Source organism: Chlamydotis macqueenii, chromosome 3 (genome assembly GCF_036417535.1).
Source record: "Chlamydotis macqueenii isolate bChlMac1 chromosome 3, bChlMac1.mat, whole genome shotgun sequence".
NCBI lineage: Eukaryota > Metazoa > Chordata > Aves > Otidiformes > Otididae > Chlamydotis > Chlamydotis macqueenii.
The window spans coordinates 81230790-81251643 of NC_141558.1; the positions used below are offsets into that span (position 1 = coordinate 81230790).

The 20854-nt window shown below is 36.7% G+C and overlaps 1 protein-coding gene across 1 annotated transcript in view; it reads right to left on the reverse strand.

Moving 5' to 3' along the window:
* Nucleotides 1–20854, reverse strand: part of THADA (THADA armadillo repeat containing) — a 165138-nt gene that overhangs the window by 98403 nt on the left and 45881 nt on the right. The window contains exons 26-27 of the mRNA XM_086743213.1: nt 10795–10884; nt 9291–9422 (exon numbers count right to left, since the gene is read on the reverse strand). Of these exons, the coding sequence (XP_086599339.1) occupies nt 9291–9422; nt 10795–10884 (222 nt within the window). The remainder of the gene's footprint in view (nt 1–9290; nt 9423–10794; nt 10885–20854) is intronic.

The following is a 20854-nucleotide window of genomic DNA, read 5'->3' on the forward strand; positions in this document are numbered from 1 at the left end:
TCCTTTAAAGTGAAGTTAACAGTTGCCCAAACTTCTAGTCTCTTTATACATTGTGTCAAGTCTTTTATTCTTCCAACTTGGACAATTAAGATAAAATCTTATGTTTTGGTAAGGGCAGTGTTTTCCACACAAGCACTCAATGAATCAGAGTAGCTGTAAATACTACAGGAACTATGTATGCAAAGTACACAGGCTTTTATTTGTGAGAGCTGGCCACAAGCTATGGCAGGAGTTTTTTCTCTGTATGCTTCCACGGGCTTTCTAGGAAGACATTATAAACATTTCTCTCCTCTTGTCACCAAGACCTGGGTTATTGTAAAAAGTGGCCAATTGATACCAAGCTGAATCAACAACAGAAACTTGAATTGCTGTGATTCAGCCAGCCAACAAACTACACTGCGAACATGTAAGCCTAGAAAACTGTTACTAATACTGTGAGTAAGCTTTAGACCAACAGAAATACATTCTCCTCAAAGGGCAATTTGCTACAGAATATGCTGAGTCAGTTTAAATGGCATCTCTTTTCTTACATTCTCATCAAGAAATCTCAAATAATATCCCCAGATAGCTAACCTCTAGGTTTATTTAACTATTTGTTGAAGTCACATGAGGTTTGAGCCTCCTTTCATCAGTTTTTGGTTCACACCATTCTAGAGAAAAACAACTGCTCTTAAATCAAGGTCATGTAAAAGAAAAATTTTCATTCACAACCATATTTCAACTGTTTTAATTTGTGAAAAGTTGCTATGATGTTTCACAACCACAGAATAACGGAAAGAAACACACACCACTTACTACCAAAACAGGAAAAAACACAATAAAGAATATAGACAAGCTACTCTGTCTTAGCAACCGTATCATTATTTTGAACTCAATGAAAGGGAAGTTGAATGCATAAATTGAGTCTCAGCACCTTGTGATGATTTTGAAAGCTTTGGCTGATTGTAACCAAGACTGTAGAAGAGCAATTTTCAAAACTTATCAGACCCATGAAAAAAAAAAACAAAGGATCTGGGTTCTGAAAGACACTTTCCTTTCAGCCATACCACCACAAGTAGCTAGGCCACTGCCAAAAAGCCTTCCCATTATTTACTCTTCTTAAACTCAGACTGGTTTTTTGTAACAATATTGGCTTTTAAAAATATCATTATACTTGGTTTTCCATTACAAACCTACCATCCTCTGCATAGCTAATGCATTCTTTCTCTCCAATTTCATGTTCCGTCCTGCAAATACTTTTGTAGAACAAGCTAAATATACTATTTGGCTATGTATCTTGAGCAGCAAAATACTTAATCGCTAGCTGATTTTAAGCACGTAAATGAATAACACAATTACTTCTCCAATTATGTGTTGACAGTTTGAGCACCCCATCATATTTTTACTGGATCATGTTTCAAATAAGAAGCAGTATACATCAAATTTTAATCTAGGATGACAGCCATTAGCCTTCTTCAGGAGTCTGCAATACTGGAGACAGATACCGTCACTCTCATGAATGCCTCTCTGCTAGATATCACCTTTTATTTCCCATGAATCTGACAGTTTCCTACAGTTTGTGACTATTTTTGCATCAGATGATAATCTGCCAATGAGCAGTGAACAGCTTGAAAACTGCAATAAGGAATCACTAAAGAATAACTACAGGTTGTAGTATTTTCCATCAGCACCACTTGAACATGGAACCATCTGTCCACAGCTTAAGAGAAAAAACTGAGGAACACAGCAAAGGACATACAAGGTGTACATTGATTTTCGGTTGATCAGAAAGTTTTGAACAGCCTACTGACAATTAAGCACTTTGCAGTCTTCTCTAGCACTACACATAATCAAAATGGAAAAAAAATTAAAAACTGTTTACCATTTGTTATTTTAAAATGCTAAAAAAAAAGTCTGAAAACCTTCTCATTAATAAATACTTATGATAAACCATAAACATTTTTACATATCAGTACCAATGACCATGCAATCAGGATTGTACAGAGAACAGACTGTAAGTAGAAATGGAAGAATTCCAAGCCAGTCCCAACTGACAAGACAGGAGTTATGCTCGCAGGGGAAACACATTTTTCTCCTCTTTCCTTCTCCTCCAGCCACATAAAACATCTAGATGTCAAGCAAGAGATGTAAAACTACAAAATATGGTAACAATCTGAAAAACAATGCATGTTTAGGGGTGTATGTTGCTCCTTTTTCCAAATGCCTATGACAGCTCATGTACTTTGGGAACCTTGTCTATAATCAAAAGGATATCTGTCTTCATATTGCAATGACAGGTCAGCCCCATAAGCTTCCCCAGCAAGGACAGGGCATTCCAGTGGGTCTGAGCCTGCACACAGTATCACAGGGATTCCAAATTAAAAATTATTGCAGACAGTCATAATACTAAGCAGTTATACTAATCAGACATTAGATCAAGAAGAAAGAAAAAAAACAAGATCCAGGAAAAAAAACAGACGAAAGACTGAGATGATGTACATCTGATATGGAAACCCAGTGAGATGCTTTTATAAACAACTGTAATCAAGAACAGCTATTTTAATACAACAATGCTGTAACAAACACATGTAGTTCTTTTCATCTAACAGGAAAAGGCATTCCCACTAAATGTCTTTGCTTATTAGAACCCTGATAAAATTCCCAGTCTTACAGAAATGACAGTTGAAAATGAGCAAGTTTTAACATTAGTTATTCTACTGGTGCCATGCCACACCAGAATAAAGGAAAAAGAGGAGAAAGGTGGAGGAAATACACTTGGCACAATCATTCAGCTATCTTGTTTGGCCACCTGCCAAAGGATACCAGTGTTTAGCCTACAGAAAGTCAGATGGCTGCTTTCGAGAGATAGAGGATGACGTACTAAACCCACATATGCGATTGTACATGTATAAAAACAAAAACCAGGGAAACAGCATTTAAACAATTTATATGAACAGCAATTTTAACCAGGTATACATGAATGACTTCAGTCAAGCTCTTCCCAAACAAACTGAAGGTATCTTGTTGTCAGAACGCACTCACTCCTATGTCTGTTGTGTATTCAGTATAAGACACTTTAGATTTTAGATTTGAATTTTGTTTCTTTGTTACTCCATCCTACGCCAGACTCAGTTCCCAGGAAGCCTATACAAGCTTTGTCACAGTCCTACAACAGAACAGGATCAGACTCTTGATAGGCCAGATGTAACTTACCATAATTAAACACAACATAAAGATTAACCTTTTTTTGAAAGAGTAACCCACATGTCCACATGCAAGTGACATTATTGATCAGTCAATATTTAAATTCACACCACCTTCTAGAATATTAATACTACTGTACTCGGGGTGTTTTCCTTAAGAAGCAAGCTCTCACAGATTTACAAAATAGTAAGACACAAGTGTGACTCCTAGAGAGGCCCTGAATTAATGGTCAGGTGCTCCACACTTCCCAAGAAGCTAAAATAAACCTGGATCAATCTCACTTATTTAATACACATTTTTCAAACTGCCTAAAACATATAATTCAGTGATTTGCAACATTAGATCACATAGGTTACCACAGTAAGATCGTAATTTTACATAATTGGATTTGTTGTTCAAAAGCAAAAGATGAGAACTATGGCAATAATATTGCCTCCTTATCTGTACTGAGGTAAACCGAGCAATGAAGACCAAATGGAATATGTAAGGAATTTGTGAACATAAGTGGAAAAAGAACGGGGAGAGAAAAAAAACAAGCAAAGCTGCATCAGAATGACATTTTGCATCTTAGTAGGGAAGCATCAAAGAACCAGAGATAAATCAGTCAATGGTAAAAGACAGCACAACAACATAAATACATAAAGTATATCTGGCAATTGAAAATCATGTTTGGGGGATACAGTATTATGCAACATCATAAGGTTGCTTCATCACATGAGAAAGATCTTAAACATTTTACTAATCAGAAAACTATTTAAAACAATTAGTCCTTTGTACCAGGTTCAAGCAGAATGCAAATGAAGGTCTATTTTTATATTTCCAGCAAATATTTTTAAAGAGAGACTCTGATTCACACTGGTCAATAAAAACTGCAAAACAAAATTAATTATAAGATATTAAAATTTACGTTTGTATTTTGATTACAAATTTGTATTTTGAGTAACAGCATTTTTAAAATAGCTTTCGAAGCTTGCTGGTATCTGACAATACCTAATCTCTGAACAGTACTTTGTACAGAACAATTTATGGAACCCATATGTTATAGACTGAAACTCTCAAACTTCACTGAAGAAGTCTGAACTTTTGCAACAGAAATCCATATTTTGCTTTTAAATTTTAGGAAAAATCTTCTGTAGTTTGCGTATTAGTCTGGATTGGCATCTGTTAAGATTTAAAAAAAAAAAAAAAGATTTAATTTTAAGTCAAGAAAACTTAGTGTATTTACCCTCTGAATAAAACCAAGAGTAATGCATTACTTGTGTGGACTAAAGACTCACGTGGAATCTCGGCCTCTAGGATATTTTTTGCTTTTCCCCCCCAAGTTTGAAACAAATTGCAGTCAACTATCTGCATCATTTCTTCCAGAGAGTCAGAGGCACAAAGGTAATTCTCTGCTAAGAAATGTAAGAAGGTGAGAGTCACGTAACACATCAAAAAAAAGTCCACCAAATCCCTGGGTAACAGATCTATAGATTTAAAATGTCTGGTCTAACCCCTTCAAAAAGACCAAGAAAATGAAGCTTAGCGAAGGAAGGTCATCCTGGTCCCACAGGAAAGCAGCACAGCAGGTTGGCAGGCCTCACAGCGCTGCACAAGGACACAATTCACAGGAACCTCCTGGAATATGGTGCTGGTGCTTACGGACAGTTCAGCACCAGCACCACAGCACTGATGTGGGAGAGGGATCATGGGGGCCACTCCTGACATCTCGCACCGCATTTGATCTGCCAGTTTGCCCACAGCTGATGTGGACTTCTCTCCTTCTCTAAGCCCTCCCTTAGGAATGACTTACAGTAACAGGGCAGCTGACAGCACTCCATCCTACAGAAAATTTTTCTTTGATGCACACAGTTTTGTTTTCCTTTCATCCTAGTGTCTGTCATTAACCAACAGTCACAGTAATTATCCTTGTATTTTAATGACAAGCTCACTCGAGTGCAAAAACAAAATATCACCATACCAGTTCAGGGTGGTGGACGGAGCAGGCCAGGAGAAGGAAGAGGAAAAAAAGGACTAGTGCTTTCACTGTCACCTACCCTGGTCCCTGACTAAAAACAGCATCAGGGGATTTTGGAATTTAGCTCCTCCATTTTGCAGAAGACACAAGTTACATAATTCTGCACAAGAACATAGTGTCTATTTCAAAATCGTGTTAATTTCATGGAAAGATGTTCGCACTTCTGTTTAAATTGTCCCCAGACAGTGATTTTCTTCAATGACTTGCAAGATAATAACACATTGCTTTGAAAACTGTCCATTTGACAAAGTTTTAAAGGTGAAATTTCACTAAGAATTAAAAACAATTTTGTGAGGTGGAAGACAAGGCACATACAGTTTTAAAAAACCTTATATTGTTTGACATTTTAAAGATTTTTTTTTTTTTTTAAAACTTCTTAAATTGTTAAAAAGTCACACTCCTAAACAGGGCTAGACTTCAATTAGTGGAAAGTATCCAATATAGCAATACTCATTTTACTCCTTCAGAGCGTTCAGCCCAGAACATTTAACACTAAACAAACACTCTGTCAATGCCACGGTACAAGAGGACATAAGGTAACTCAAATTTAAATCATTCTGAAGAGATTACACGTCTTCAAAACGGGGAGGGGGATGCGAAAGGGAGGTTATGTTTTTGTTTCATACTTAAAACATCACCTCCCAATTACCTCCTTTGTTTATCAAAAACATTCTGTACATTCCTTCATCTTAGAAAGTAACCATTAAAGCAGACCTATCTAGCTCTCAGAAAAAAAAAAAAAAAAAGTGAGGTAATAAGTTGTGAATCAAAGTGTTCCCTTCCAGATAAAACATCTGCAAGGGGAAAGCAGTAAAAATAACTTTTAATAGAACTGCAGATAGGTAATCAAATGCCCTAGTTCAACAGGGAGTAACAAGTATGCACACAGAGATTGAGATTTGTCCTTGTAGCATTTCATCCTACTCATATTGTGCAATTCATCTCAGAACGGTCAGAGCAACCACAGCTCTACTCCCACTAGATGGAAAATTCCACTCGGGCTTAAGTGAAACTCTTCAAAAGCCCAATTTGAATTCTTCCTGCTAAACTCAGTTTTGTTCGGAGAACTGCTTATTCGCTTGCAAACACAGTAAGTATTCTGTTCGTCCTCTCAGAGTAACAAATGAATGCCACTTCATTGTGGGTTGAGCCCTGGAAAGGCTCTGAAGATCATCTATGGTTTCTGTTCAGCCTTCCTCTCTCCCTACCGCCTAAGCAATATCTTTCCTTGACAGTGGTACAGCAATAGAAATTTAAAAATCTCACAGTAAAATATGGCAATTAAATATTATAATTGCATTGAGTAGCATGTAATTATATGTATACATAGATGTTATATAATACAACAGTACATTAAGCAATTCAAAGGAACAGTTAATATATACAATGTAACATCTTGATGCATAGGGCCTTTGGCACCAGGACTTCTCTTCAATCCTAAGTTGTTACTTTACAACAATCTTCATTATCACCTTCTAAAGAACAACCAAATGAACGGGAAAGAATTTTATTTTAGTTCACTTTCTACTGTAGAATGGAAAACAGGAAAGGAAATAGAAGGGAAAATAGCAACATATTTATCTCATCCAGGTAAATCACCCCTATGTATTCCAACTAATGCTGTCAGAGTGAACAGAAAACAATTACAGTATTCACAGAGGAATGGCTGTACACAGAAATACAGCCAGTAAGAGCACACTGAGCTATATCATAAACACATACATTCTCCCCTGCAGAATCCTAGGTATTGTCCCCTGCCAACCACAAAAAATGCCAATGCTCTGCTAAGTAACCCTTCAGAAAATGCATGTCTGTACACCCACATAATTTTTTTTGTCTGAAATATGTAATAATTTTATTCTAGACTTATACCTGTATCCACAGCACTTACTGCCAAATGCAACGGAAAGGAAACACAGAAAACACCATCTTTATCTGCCGCAGCACTGCTCTTTAGGAGCACCATTAAAGGAAGGTAGGTCTAATGATATAGGTCTCTTACATGTTTCAGGTTCTTCTTTTAAAGATTTTATTGGGTTTTTCTCCTCACATCTTCTGAATGGATTTAAATAACCTCAAGAGAATAAGCTAATTAAATCTGCGAAATTATTTGCTGGTGTACACACCTTGCCAAAAGTAGTAGTCGTAATATAAATACAAAGACAAAACTCAAAAGCTGTAACCAAAAGGTTATCAAAAGTTAATCTATCACTGACATCAGAAACAAGGCTGAAACGTTATATCAAAAATAAAAATAATAAATAAATCAGTATTTTCTGGTGTATTAATAAAGGCGTAAATCAGAGCTAACCAATGATGTAACCAACAGTTTTAAACATTTTCCCAAAAAGCAACTAAGATTCAAACACAGCAGAAAACCACACATTTTTAATTGTTAAATACAGTGCATTTAAAAACTCTTACTACAAGTTTTTTTTCCCTTAAGAAAGAAGGCTAGGTTATGAATTTATTATTGAAAATTCTGAAAAACATCATAAGAAGAAAGAGATACATCACATCAGCTGTGAAGAATAAGCAGATAGAGCTATTATAATTTTCTAACATAAAACAGTAGTTTAAAATAAACATTTTAAGATCTTAGGATAACAACAACTTCATTACAAAAGGCACAAGATTAAGTACAGAACTTTTTCACCGTATTGCTCTGAAGCTTTCACACAGAGAGCAAAAATTCCTCTCAAATACTGATTATGCTCATTTCTCCTCACCTACCACAGCCCTGCTCCCTTATCAGACTCCCCATCCCACATCAGTAGCATATAGAATAGCAAAAATATCTGCTGGATATCTTCATGTAACCACCATATAAATGAAAGTTACACTGTATAAAAACTTGAAAAGTCATCTTAGAAATATATAGGATATATCCATATCTTTATCTAGCTATGTATGTATATATATATTTATATATGGATGGATATTGAGAGATATATACACATATACATCTACAAAGCTATATAGAATCATAGAATGGTTAGGGTTGGAAGGGACCTTTAAAGGTCATCTAGTCCAACCCCCCCTGCAAGGAGCAGGGACATCTCCAGATAAATCAGGTTGCATAGAGCCCTGTCCAACCTGGCCTTGAATGTTTCCAGGGATGGGGCATCCACCACCTCTCTGGGCAACCTATTCCAGTGTTCCACCACCCTCATTGCAAAAGATTTCTTCCTTATGTCCAGAATGAATCTGCTTCCTTCTATTTTAAAACCATTACCCCTCATCCTATTGCAACCTATTCTACCTTTTAGGTACTGGAAGGCCACTATAATGCCTCCCTGGAGCCTCCTCTTCTCCAGGCTGAACAGCCCAACTCCCTCAGCTTGCCCCCATAGGAGAGGAGCTCCAGCCCTCTCATCATCTTTGTGGCCCTCCTCTGGACTCTCTCTAACATGTCCATGTCCTTCTTATGCTGGGGGCTCCAGAGCTGGATGCAGTACTTCAGGTCGGGTCTCACCAGAGCAGAGTAGAGGGGCAGAAATCACCTCCCTCGACCTGCTGGCCACGCTCCTCTTGATGCAGCTCAGGTTGTGGCTGGCTTTCTGGGCTGCAAACGCACATTGCTGGCTCATGTTGAGCTTCTTATCCACTAGTACCCCCAAGTCCTTTTCCTCAGGGCTGCTCTCAATCCATTGTCCACCCAGCCTGCATTTGTGCTTGGGATTGCCCCTACCCATGTGCATATATTAGTCATTACATTTATGTGTTACCCACAATCATTCTGCAGGACTGAAAAACCCATCAGAAGTTTGTACAGCAAATCTTGCACTGCTGAAGTCAGTCAAACTCATCAGTTTTCATCTTCCCTCTCTGTGGCAGTAATCATGCTGTATGGCATTTGCAGATGAAGATTTACAAACAAGTCATACAATGGCTTGCATATGCTGAAATTCTTTCTAATCCCCCAAAATAAGCATTAATAATATAGGGAAGTCCAATCAAACAATATCAGTTTTTCCTTTAAGAACTAAAATTGAAGAGAAGCTTAAAATGACATTTTATTAAAAAAAAAAATCTGAAGAGTCAAGAAATAACTCCCATCACATGAAAAAGCACCACAAAATCACCTTACCTTATAATAAGTGGGACAAACTGTGCCATGCTGAGTGCTGAGTAAGTGCCATCCATTGGCGATGGATACAGCCTTCCCAGGATTAAAAGCAAAAGGAACAGACTTGGATGGATTTTCAATTCTTCAGCTTCACTAAATAAAAAAGCGATAAGAATCATTTGATGAAAAAAGCATCCTCCTTCATGCTAGTCTGGAGACTCTTCCACACACAATACCCTTCTGCATTTCTGGTTCAAGGATGTACGCTAGGCTGATCATTGCAAGAAAGTGCAAACCCTGCTGGGATCAAACATGGCATCCAGTTCTCCCACGGCACCACTGGGAACCCCTGTATGAAGGCACTGAAGCCTGTGCTGCCTTTATCTCAAGCCTCCTTTATATCTAACAACGGTGAGCTGTCTTCACTTTTAAGTAATATTAAAAAACAGCACAGATAATGTTTCTCTAGGAACAAAGAAACTGAGAAAGCTGAGTTACAAAAAGATGGTTAAAAGAAGTCTTTTTTTTTTCAGTTTGTGAGAAAATGTGTATTTAGTAAACAGCAGGTTTTATTAAAGAATAGTTCTTGTCATTGACACCAAGTGGCTACTATTCATACTGTAACAACAACCAGAAATCTAAGTCAGAACCAACACTTCTTGATGTAGTTAATGATTAATAATAAGATACAAGCCTTAATCTGCAATGAAAAAGCATTTAAGGATGAAATTTCAGGCAGCAGCTTTCAATCTTCTCCAGTTTAAGGACTTCCCAAAATTTTTCAGTGATGAAATGTCAAGTAAAGCAAACTGCTGCATGAAACATATACACTCTCGTCTTAGAGCAGAGACTGTAAAACATGCAACAACTGGTGAAACTCCTGGTCTTCAAGTATCCACCTCAGGCCCGTTAAACAGACAGCTGAACTTCGCCCGTAAATCAGCTGCTGAACTTCCACAGTTTATACCATTGCATTTTAAGAAAAAAACAAAGCCAGCACTGGTTTATTTTAAAAGTTCATGAACCTGGGGGTAACAGCATTAGTGTCATCCCAAACAGTATCATCTGCATTGATCAAACTGGAGCTCTCAGCCACCATTTGTGGACTTCTTAAAAAGAGATCAAGGACCTTGCCCAGAGTCAGTGTGTCACAGGCTGGAAAGTGTTCATTTAGGATTACAGGAGGCCTATGACCCTGTATTACTTAAACATGTTAGGAAGTCTCATCGTTAAATGTAAGACAGTCAAACACAGTTTCTGTCTTTGCCTGAAAAATATATGTCCTTTAACATCTGATCCTATGAATGCAGCAACTACTAACTACTCAACAGTAGTTCATACTCCAGAGACTTACTGCAATGTGCAAAAGTTACAGGAAAAAAAGTTTTAGCAAAAGACACTAGTAAAACTATATAATTTCAAGAAGTGCTGATGAAAAGAATAGCATTAGGGTATATGCTACAAAACTCAGTTTAACCTTTTTGTTGCACTTTATATTTCAAAGCTTTCTCAGACACTGTCTTACCTGTTCAAAGTATTGGTCACAACCTCCAGCTGCTTGAGCAGGAAAGGATAAAGACTTGGAAACCGAGAGAAAAACTCCCTTCCTGTCATTCTGCAGAAAGAAGAGTTACCATTAGCATTCTGCAGTAATTAGCTGCACTCAAAATACCAGTTTACTTGTCAGATTTCTCACGTTACAGTGAAGTCAGAGAGCCAGAAGAACCACGCACACATGGTAAACTCCTTTCAAATAAGGCACAATGTTTCCATTAAAAATTATGATAACAGCATAGTTTACACAAGTTAAGTAACTGTCTGTATGTGTGCATTCACTAGTCAGGCCTTTTTGGGAAAAAAGGATCTTAGCCCCTTAATCACAGTAAAAATAAAAGGTACAGCAGCTTAAATTCTGGCACCATTTTAACAACATTCTGGTTGAACACAAGACGACTATACTTGCTGTAGTCTGGTTTATATACTAAACAGATAATAAAATACATTTAATAGACATGTACTAATAGATACTCATATATCTTACTGACACTGAAAAGCATCTCAGAATAGTAACTCACAGAAGATCTGTAATACACAGCAGCAGAAGTGTCTGACCTTTCATTAGCCCTCTTTGCATGCGTGGCATTTCCAGGCCACGTTTTTGCTTGTGTAGATGGAGCAACCACATTCAAAACAGAGCAATGTACCAACACCTACTGAACTCATCCCTAGCCAGAATTAATAAGGCATCATAATTCAAGCCACAAAAGCAAATCAATCCAAGCTACAAAGACATAAGTAGAAATCTTCAATATTTATTTGTTTATAACCTTTTGATCAGATAAAGGATTTGAAGGTGTATAGAAAACCATTTAGCATCGTCTAAGCAAGAACCATTTAAATGTTACAGTGGGGAGGTTCTAACTAGATACATATGCTATGCAGATGAAACAGACTTCCTTTAAAAATAAATAAATAGACAAAAGGCCATCCATTTAGAAGAAGAAAGCCAACTGCACAGTTTGCTTGCCACATGATGAACCAAGATAAGTAAGTACACGTTAGCACGACTCCAATGCAAAGCTTCCAATGAGCAGACAGAACCAGGTCTAGAAAAATAACATGATGAGATGGCAAGATTGAATGTCCATAAAAATAAGCATACAAAAAAAAAAAAAAGAAAAATCACACATGAGTAAATCAGCACATGGCAAGCATCAGCACAGCTTCTTCCAGCACTCAGCTAACATAACATGCCTTAGCCACAGGCCACAGAATAAACACAGCAAAACCGGATCGCTAGATGGAAACAATGTTCACAGAGGTACAGGAAGCTTTCTCTAGGCACATAAGAACAGTACAGTGAACTGCTGTAACTAAAAGCATGACCAAGGATTCTGCAGCAGCTGTTATATCTACAAAAAAAAGATTTCAGTTTAAAAATCTAAATGGAAGCATTCGAACTGTGAATGAATATAAATTGAAGCACTAATGAGGACGGTTTAAAAACATCAATACTGGTAATCACTGGTTATTTAAGCAGATAACAGACATGTAATTTCTTCTAACACCTTCCTCAAAACAACTTCAATTTTTTGCACACACGTTATGTAGCAAATAGAGATGCAAAGCCAGAGACAGCACAAAACATAACATCTAAGTAAGTGTATCAAGTCAAACAGTCCATCTTACTGAGTTTTCATATGTAAAACATTTATAACTTGGTATTTAAAAAAAAAAAAAAAAATCTGAAAACGCTGTGACACGTCCTTGTCTTGTGCCAGAGTGCATCAAGCAAAAGCAGAACTGGGGTTAAGCTTCCTATGGAACGGATGGCCACTGGTTAGAGGCTTAAGAGAGGACTATATGCAAGTAACATCCCATATAACAAGTATTTTTAACAGGTTCATTTTTAATGTATTAAAAATTCAGTAGCCAAGTTTGAATCGATACTAAATAATGGAACTGAATATCCTTACAAAACCTTTAAATTCTTAGCAATTAGTGCAGTTTCATTAATCTTTTTGACAGGGAAAGACAACAACTACTGAAGTGGGTAACTTACATAACCTCCCACTTGGTTTACTGATCCACACGTTACATGAGGTGAGAAGGCAGTCTAATCAAAACCATTAATCATCAGTATCTGCAGAAAAGATGTCCAAAGGCACATTCAGGAGGAAAGAAAAAAAAAAAAAAAACAAACGACACAACTGTCTGAGCAGACCGGTTGTCAGGGGATGATTTTAAAGAACCTCCACTTCAGAGAGGAAACAAGAAAGACTACTCATTAGCAGAAGTGCTGCAAAGCGAAAAGGCTTTCTCAAAAATACAGGAGCACCTATTTCAGTGTGAATCCGCTACCTGGGGATGTCAAGGCAGGGAGATGCGCAACTAGAGAATGAGCAGAAAGCAAAACAGCTACATAGAGTAAACAGGAGTTATTTAGCTGTTTCACTTTTAATTACTGACCACACTTGTTGCTCCTGGAAGCACACAGGCATTATCAGGCATGCACAAGTATTTGTGTACAGTAACTGAGACTGGAACAACAAAAATGGCAATGGTTTGCTTTTCAAAAAAGTTCATGACACCAAGCCATGTATTTTCTATTCATTTCATCAAAAGCTATACTGCTTTGAAAAATGAATACCAAGACTTTAAGTTTTGACTAATGCATGTGCATATACACACAGTTGTGAGTTAGGTTCATAATTAAGAAGCTATCCATATCTTTAAAGGACAATGAGTCCTTGATACAGCTATAAAGGAATATATCAACTAAATGTGCACTAAAGCAATAAAAAAATCACTGCTAACAGCTTTAATGGAACAAACTTTTCCACCTTTTCTAAAATACATATGACAAGCAATGATAGGTTTAAATTAAAAACATAGATAATTATCTTTTCATTAGTCACTGACACAGTTCAAACACAGATTTTTGACAATATAGCTACCATAATTAAATTCCTAAACCCAATATTTCGCAGATCACAGTATTTTACAGCTACTCACCCTAAAATACGTTTATAAAAGAAGTAACTCAGAAGAGCCTTAAGACACTAGTATTTTTCCCAACATCCAGCTTAAATTATTTTTATATTGCTTCAGAGCTCATCTTTGACAGTACATTCAACCATAGGCTCTGTAACAGTAATTTATTTTTTCCTGTTAGTAACCCAAAGTACCAACATTTTACAATCCAGAATTTCAAATGGGTTTACTGAGACCTAAACAATGGACTAGTGGAAGGTTATTTACTGATATAGAAAGTACAGTACTGAAACAAAAAAGTTACCAGCGGGCTGATGATGGTTACAATAAAATCCATCTCCCCAGTGTAAAATGTCATTTAAGGATATAAATAAAATGATGCTTAATGTCACAAGGTTGAGAGATAAACTAATGGAAGCACTTGTATCCTCCAAAATTCACTTGTAAAAATAATTTGTAAAACTGTATATACACAGAATACTGTGGTACATAAATAGGAAGATATAATATTTACACCTTGGATACTGTGCAGTTTAACAATGTTAATGCTTTGCAATATGCAAGCAATTCTGCAAAAAAGCCAGATGACTAAATTAGAGTACAACCCATTCAGTAAAGATTCCATTTTTATGGCTAGAGACAGCAGTTATATTTAGCATTTTTCAGAAGAGAGACTGACGAAGAGTGTTTATGTAGGAAGGAAGGGAGACATAAATGAGTTTCTTTCCCCTTTTCACTCAGGTTTCCCACCTGAAGAGATGTTCCATTAACAAAAAACAGTCATACAGAGGTATCTTCTGTACCATGTCATACAGAATCAAGCTACACTGACCACTCCTAACTATTCTCTGCGTGCCCTCGAGTCAAACAAATTCTTTCCCACATTTGTGTGCTTCAGAGTCTATTTAAGAGGGAAAGAAGATAGTGATGACAGCAAGAAAGATATTTCACAGAATACAGAGTTGATATCAATCAGCAAGAAGTTACTCTGAAGGCATGTGATGTCAAAAAGGACAAAATCTAATTCCTAGCAGTATGCATTTGGAAGACAACAGTGAATCATAGCTAAGTTACCAAAACTCAACAACTAGTTAGTAGTAAAAATAATAATAATTTTAAAAAGACATAACTGAAAGTAGACTGCAACTCTATAAAACTTTAAGCATCAACAAGAATACAGTTTACAGTGCTAATAATGCTTCTTCAGGAAAAATGCGAACAACAGTTTTACTTTTCTCTGAAATAACCTAAACCAGAAACTCTTATTATACTCTCGATTGTCCATAGTTCTTCCATTCATTTAGCACTGATTCTTTGGCGCTATCACTTCTCAGAGTAGAACCTGGGGTGGCTTTAAGTAAGCTAAAGAGATGTACTTCAAAGTTTTCATTTCATCTGCTTTGCTCATGAAGACGTTCAGTATCATCAAACTTCTAGAACCAAATTCATAAATGCTGCTGAAAACTGCAACATCTCTGGTCCTTATACATTATGTTTGTCTGAGTAGCAACTTGATGGTGCATAATGCAAGGGTTAGTATCTCTGTTTATATAACTAAGTAAATATTCCCTCTTCATGCATAATGAGTGGGTGAATTATTTAACTGCATTTAAAAAAAATACACTTAAGAGTACAACCATGGATGTTGCAGTGTACTTTTTTATTCTGTGCTGTACACTCAAGAGAGTACTCTAGGAGTTTGAAACTCTGCTGTGACACTGGGGCATACGTATCATTTTACTGTGACATGTGTCAAAGATTACCTGCTTCTGTTCTTTCATTTATTTTTCAGAAGAACTGAAGGCTTTATAACCTTGTATGCTGCTTTTAGTAACTGACATGTTAAAGAACATTTGCAGTAAATAAATATGCTCATATTTGAGTTCAGCATAGATGAGATTTAGAGACAATGAATGTTCTGAGGGCAGCAAGGGTCTCTGGTGTTCTTTTTGAACATAAATACTGCTACCATCTCAGGTCAGCTGAAAAATACATGGTCAGATCTACAATGGGAAAAAGTAAGAATAATATTTTTAAAAAGGAAAAATAGTACTGGAACGTGAAAAAAAAAATTAGACACATTTAGAGAGATCAAGACCCAGAATGTAGTTTTCATGAAATCACTTAAGTTTTCCTTTAATTGCCTACTATAAAATCCAGCCTTGCTATACTAATCCTTATATTGGAATCATTAATCATAAGTCAGATGATCCTTTATGTTAAAGAGCGGTAACGTAGAAATAGAATTTAATTTACTCCTCGCACTGCAAGGACAACTGCTGCTGAAATAACATAAAAACCAGGACTGAATTTGGCAAAACTGTCATTCAAAATGACAGATTTATAAAGATAATCCACATTTTACGTATTTGCTTCTTTTGCCTTCATTAAACTACCACAGTGCAGCTTAACTAGACTAGTTTTTAATTACCATTTTAACATTCATGTTTTTTCCCTGAGCCTTATCAATTGTTCAGTAGCTAGATTCTGTCTCAAAAAGATGAAGTTTATTTCCCTATTAACAAAGATACACTTCAGAAGCATAAACTTAAAAGAAATGGAAAATATTTTCTTCAACTGTACAAAAAAGACTAAGAAAAAAAATGTATGATATGTTGGTTTTTACTTGGTAAAGACCAAAGCTAATTCAGATATGCTTTAAGAATTATTTTTTTTTCCCTTTAAATAGCATTAAAGAATATGACCATCATCTGCACTTCATGACAGGACAACTAACAGTAATAAAGGTACAGGAAACAGAAATTATCCTAACTGAAGGGGAAGCAAAACTCAAAGAATTTACCACTCAAAGGATAATTTCTTATCTTAGATTTTACAACACAACAAGACAGCATAATATTATACAATGAGGGAAGCAAATATGTCACATTTTAAATTACTCAGAAGTGCTGCTAAGAACAATTCAAAAAACTACAGAACTTTATTCTGGCCTCAAGAATACACAGAAATTTAGGGAAAAAAATAAACTTGAAAAAGATAACAGTTACAGATAAGGGAATAAGATAAAGTGGAATTAAGTGCAATGTGCAAAACTGCTGGAAACTAGCTTATGCCAACCTAACCCATACCTTGTCCAAGACCAGTAAAAATATTTCTAGACAAACAGAATAAAACAGTTGTAGTCATACAAGTCGCCTGAATATTATTTCAACAAATGCAATGTTTGAAATCTGAACATTTTTTACCCAAAATTTTCTTTGAAGTAAAAAGTGGGGCAGCTCCAGATCAAAGCAGAGATCTTGTTCTCATATGCTTCCTTCATAGCTAAAAAAATCATGGACTTTCTGTGAGACAGAGAAAATAGCAGGAAGCAGATAACACCCTGCAATGAAATCTGAGGAGACATCTACACGAGGTCCACAGTGAAAGTACAGTTTTGGTTTAACAGATTATACTCCAGTGTCATCTCTATGAGTGACAGCAAAATATTTGACACACTGCAGTTAGGGTGTGCTATTAGATAAAATGGGTAAGTTAGAAAAGGAACAGGACTTAAAGTCCCAGAAAGAACATGTTTCATGTCAGTTATTGGTGGACCTAATCTATTGTTAATTGAAGACTATAGTAAAAGAGTTACAACTGTGCCAATGAAAACCCATTGATGAAACAAAAGTTGAGGCATTGGCTGTAGAGGGGGAAGATTAAAACACCATGAAACAAAACTGGGTATCCTAAGGACCCGAATACTAGAAGGACATGAAATTAATAGCAGATAAAAAGACTGCAAATACGAGGACTAACTAAAAAACATGTTACAGCTTAGGAGATTATCAGCTGGAAATAGCAACAGGATCCAAGCATATTAGTTGGTACCTTGGATCTCTTATCAAGGGGACAAAGACAAAGGGCAAACGTGATTCTGTAACACATCAATCCTGACACAGTCAGTATGGACAAGGAAGTACTAGTGCCACTCTCCAACAACCAGGTAGGACATAAGCTGGAACAAATCACAGCCAACTTCCAGCTAAGAGAGATGCTTAAAAAAAGCTGCTCACAGGACCAAAGGAATAGAAAGCAAGTTTGCTGAGAGGAGATTTAAAAACCTCAACTTGTTTTGTGTGGCAGAATTAACACAGATGGGATATACAACTGGCATCCACAAATACCTCAAGGGAAGCATCAGAAGGGAAAATAATTATTTAAACTAAAGGACAATGCTGGCACAAGAACAAATGAGTATTAAATGGCCATGAATAAATATACACTGCAAGTTAAGTTTCTAATGATCAAAGCAGCAAGATTCTTGAGAAGTTTTACTTGGGAAGGTGGTATTCAGGGAGTCTTCCTGGAGAATTAGTGTGGAAAATCAAATTTTTTAAGATGCAACTTGATCAGTTTATAAAAGGAACAGCACAGTAAGCTTGTTTATGAAAAGAACTGAGTCAGTGTACCAGCAGGACCCTTACTACCGTGTGCTCCTGTGATTTTGTGACATGCTGATCAGCACAGAAATTCCAACTCTTTCTTAAACACATGCAGTTGAACTGGTGCTGAACTGTTGCTGATTAGAATTATATAAAGATTAGCAACTCTTAATTTTCAAATCTCACCCCTGATGTCACCAGTTAGACTAAGACTGTATGCAAGCAGATTCCAAAATGCACACTGGATGAGTATGGAAAAATTTCAAGAACTTCCTTTGAGAAGTTCCAGGCACTCTGTGATCATCATTAAAAAAAAAACTTACTTCTATTTCACTCCTTTTTAAACAAAATTTAAGTCTGCAGAGTGTGTCTGGAAGGGTGAACAGGTAGCTTACACCTTCTTAAAAAAAACCCTCCAAAAGAATTGCAGGTTTCAGCTCACTTGAGAAAAGAGAGCAGAATCTTAAATTTATTCTAAAATGACTCCACTGTGGTCAGCTCAAGGAGGTAATCTGCAAATTCCAGGGCAAGCACCATAACGGGAGTTTGGGAAGAAAGTGTACACACTACTGAAAGGCTCCAAACTTGCCAGGTTTCAGAGTTTCATATTCATAAAGTAGCAACTGTCAGAGAAACCAACCTGAAGAAATTTGTCCACAAAAGTACAGAGAATCTAAGAGTCTGGTGAGCATTTAAACAGATGAAACTCTTGTAACAATTGATAAAAAAATTCTTGTAATTTAAAAAATTCTTCTTGGAATCTATTCTTATTTCTTAGAGAAAGCAGTTAAGCTACATTTTTATTAAGATAGAAAACTTTAAAATGGATTAGAAAATGCTGTACTTGTCAAACAGGTTTAGCTTTCTCACCTGGAAGCCTAGAGAGTATGGCTTTGATAAACAAAGCATTTGGGCTGGATCATCAGGTCCAAAAGCTATCAATAGTTCAGTGTCTGGTTGTTGCCTGGTAACCACTGCAATACTCTGTACATCAATGCTACTGCCCCTACATGCCTCAACATTTTTATCATCAACTTGGTTGATGAGATAGAAAGCACCCTCTGCAGATCTGTGGCAAAACTGAATTAGGAGGAGTGGACGAAATACCAAACAATAGAAGTTCAGTCTAGACAGACCTTGAGAAACTTGAGGCTTGGGCTAACAGAAACCTCATGCAGTTCAACAAGGAGAAATACAAAATTTTGCACCTGGGCTGAATAATCCTGAGCATCAGCACAGGCTGAAAACCAACTGGCTCAGTAACAGCCCCTTGGGAAAGAACCTGGGGGTTACAGTGGATGCCAAGCTCAGTATGAGCCAACAGCCCGTTCTCACTGCAAACAGGACAAACCACATACTAGACTATGTTCATTAGAATTAATGTGGCAGGAGATCAAGGGAAGTTATTACCCTCCTCTACTTGGCAGAGTGAGGCTGTACATGGAATCCTCCATTCAGTTTTGTGTTGCCAGGTTCAGAAGAGATTACAAGAAACAGGAGAGGGTCCAGCAAACAGCTGCTCACATGGACAGGGCCTAGAGCACATGCCTTGTAAGAAGAAGCTGAAGGAGTCAGGTTTGTTCTGCTTGACAAAGATCCAATAGCAGCCTACAACCACTTGAAGGAACCAAAGATTAGAGAGCTAAACTTCCTGCAGTAGTTGCAGATGGTATAGAAAGGATCAATGGACACAAATCATAGCTTGGGAGATTTAAATTGGGCTACATGAAAAAAAAAAATCTGTGCTTAGAAGCAGAATGAAGCATTAGAACGTGTTACTCAGAGTGGTTGTGTAATCTCCATCCTTGGAAGTTTTTATCTCATCCAAAGCCACTGCTGACTTCATCTAGCGTTGCTAACAGCCATACTTTGAATGGGAATCAAGGAAACAGGGTCAAGAGACACATTTATAGTTTCTGTGACTCCACTTAGCTATCCAGCACCATGGTTTAAACCTTTTCTTCTCAACAGATCAGTGTTTTTCTTCTCTTCCTGTATTTGCTGGCCATCACGAGGTGCTGCAATTACAGTAGACAATAGCTCCTACTAAGAAAAACAAAACTCTTGAGATTTACCTGGTTTTCAGTAAGCAACTTTGTGCTGAAGTCCAAGTATTATTTTTCCCACAATTTATTTAAAATGTATTTATTTAAAATACTAGCTTGATGTGAAATAAAAATAGCAATTTAAAGCTCACTTTAATTCAGAAATAGTATATATTTATGAAAACTCCTGATTAGCAGTCCCTCTAGATGACAACCAGAGACTTATTACCATTCTTACTAAGACAGAGAGACAACAGCAGCAGGCAAGTTCCTTTACAATAAAGATTATATATAAAATTTAAGAGTTCGCATCAGATAGTTTTGGTTTAACAAGAATACCTAAGATTTAAACTCCTGAAATCACATCTTGCCATGGGATTCATGACAAGCTGCTTTGAAACAAACATTTCACACACATAAGAGAATTCTAGTGCTTCCACAGAAGACAAAATGGCCAGGTAATTTTGGAGGGACGCTTGAAAAGCCTGGAAAAAACAATTGTAAAAAACTGGTGCAATACATCAGCTTATAAGCCCAAGAGCAAGGATATAAAAGATTATCGCATACTTGTTTTTCTCGACCTAACATGATACAGGACACCTCTTCAGTGACAAGAAGGGACAACTTTTCTATAACCACATCAAGTTAGTTACAAAAA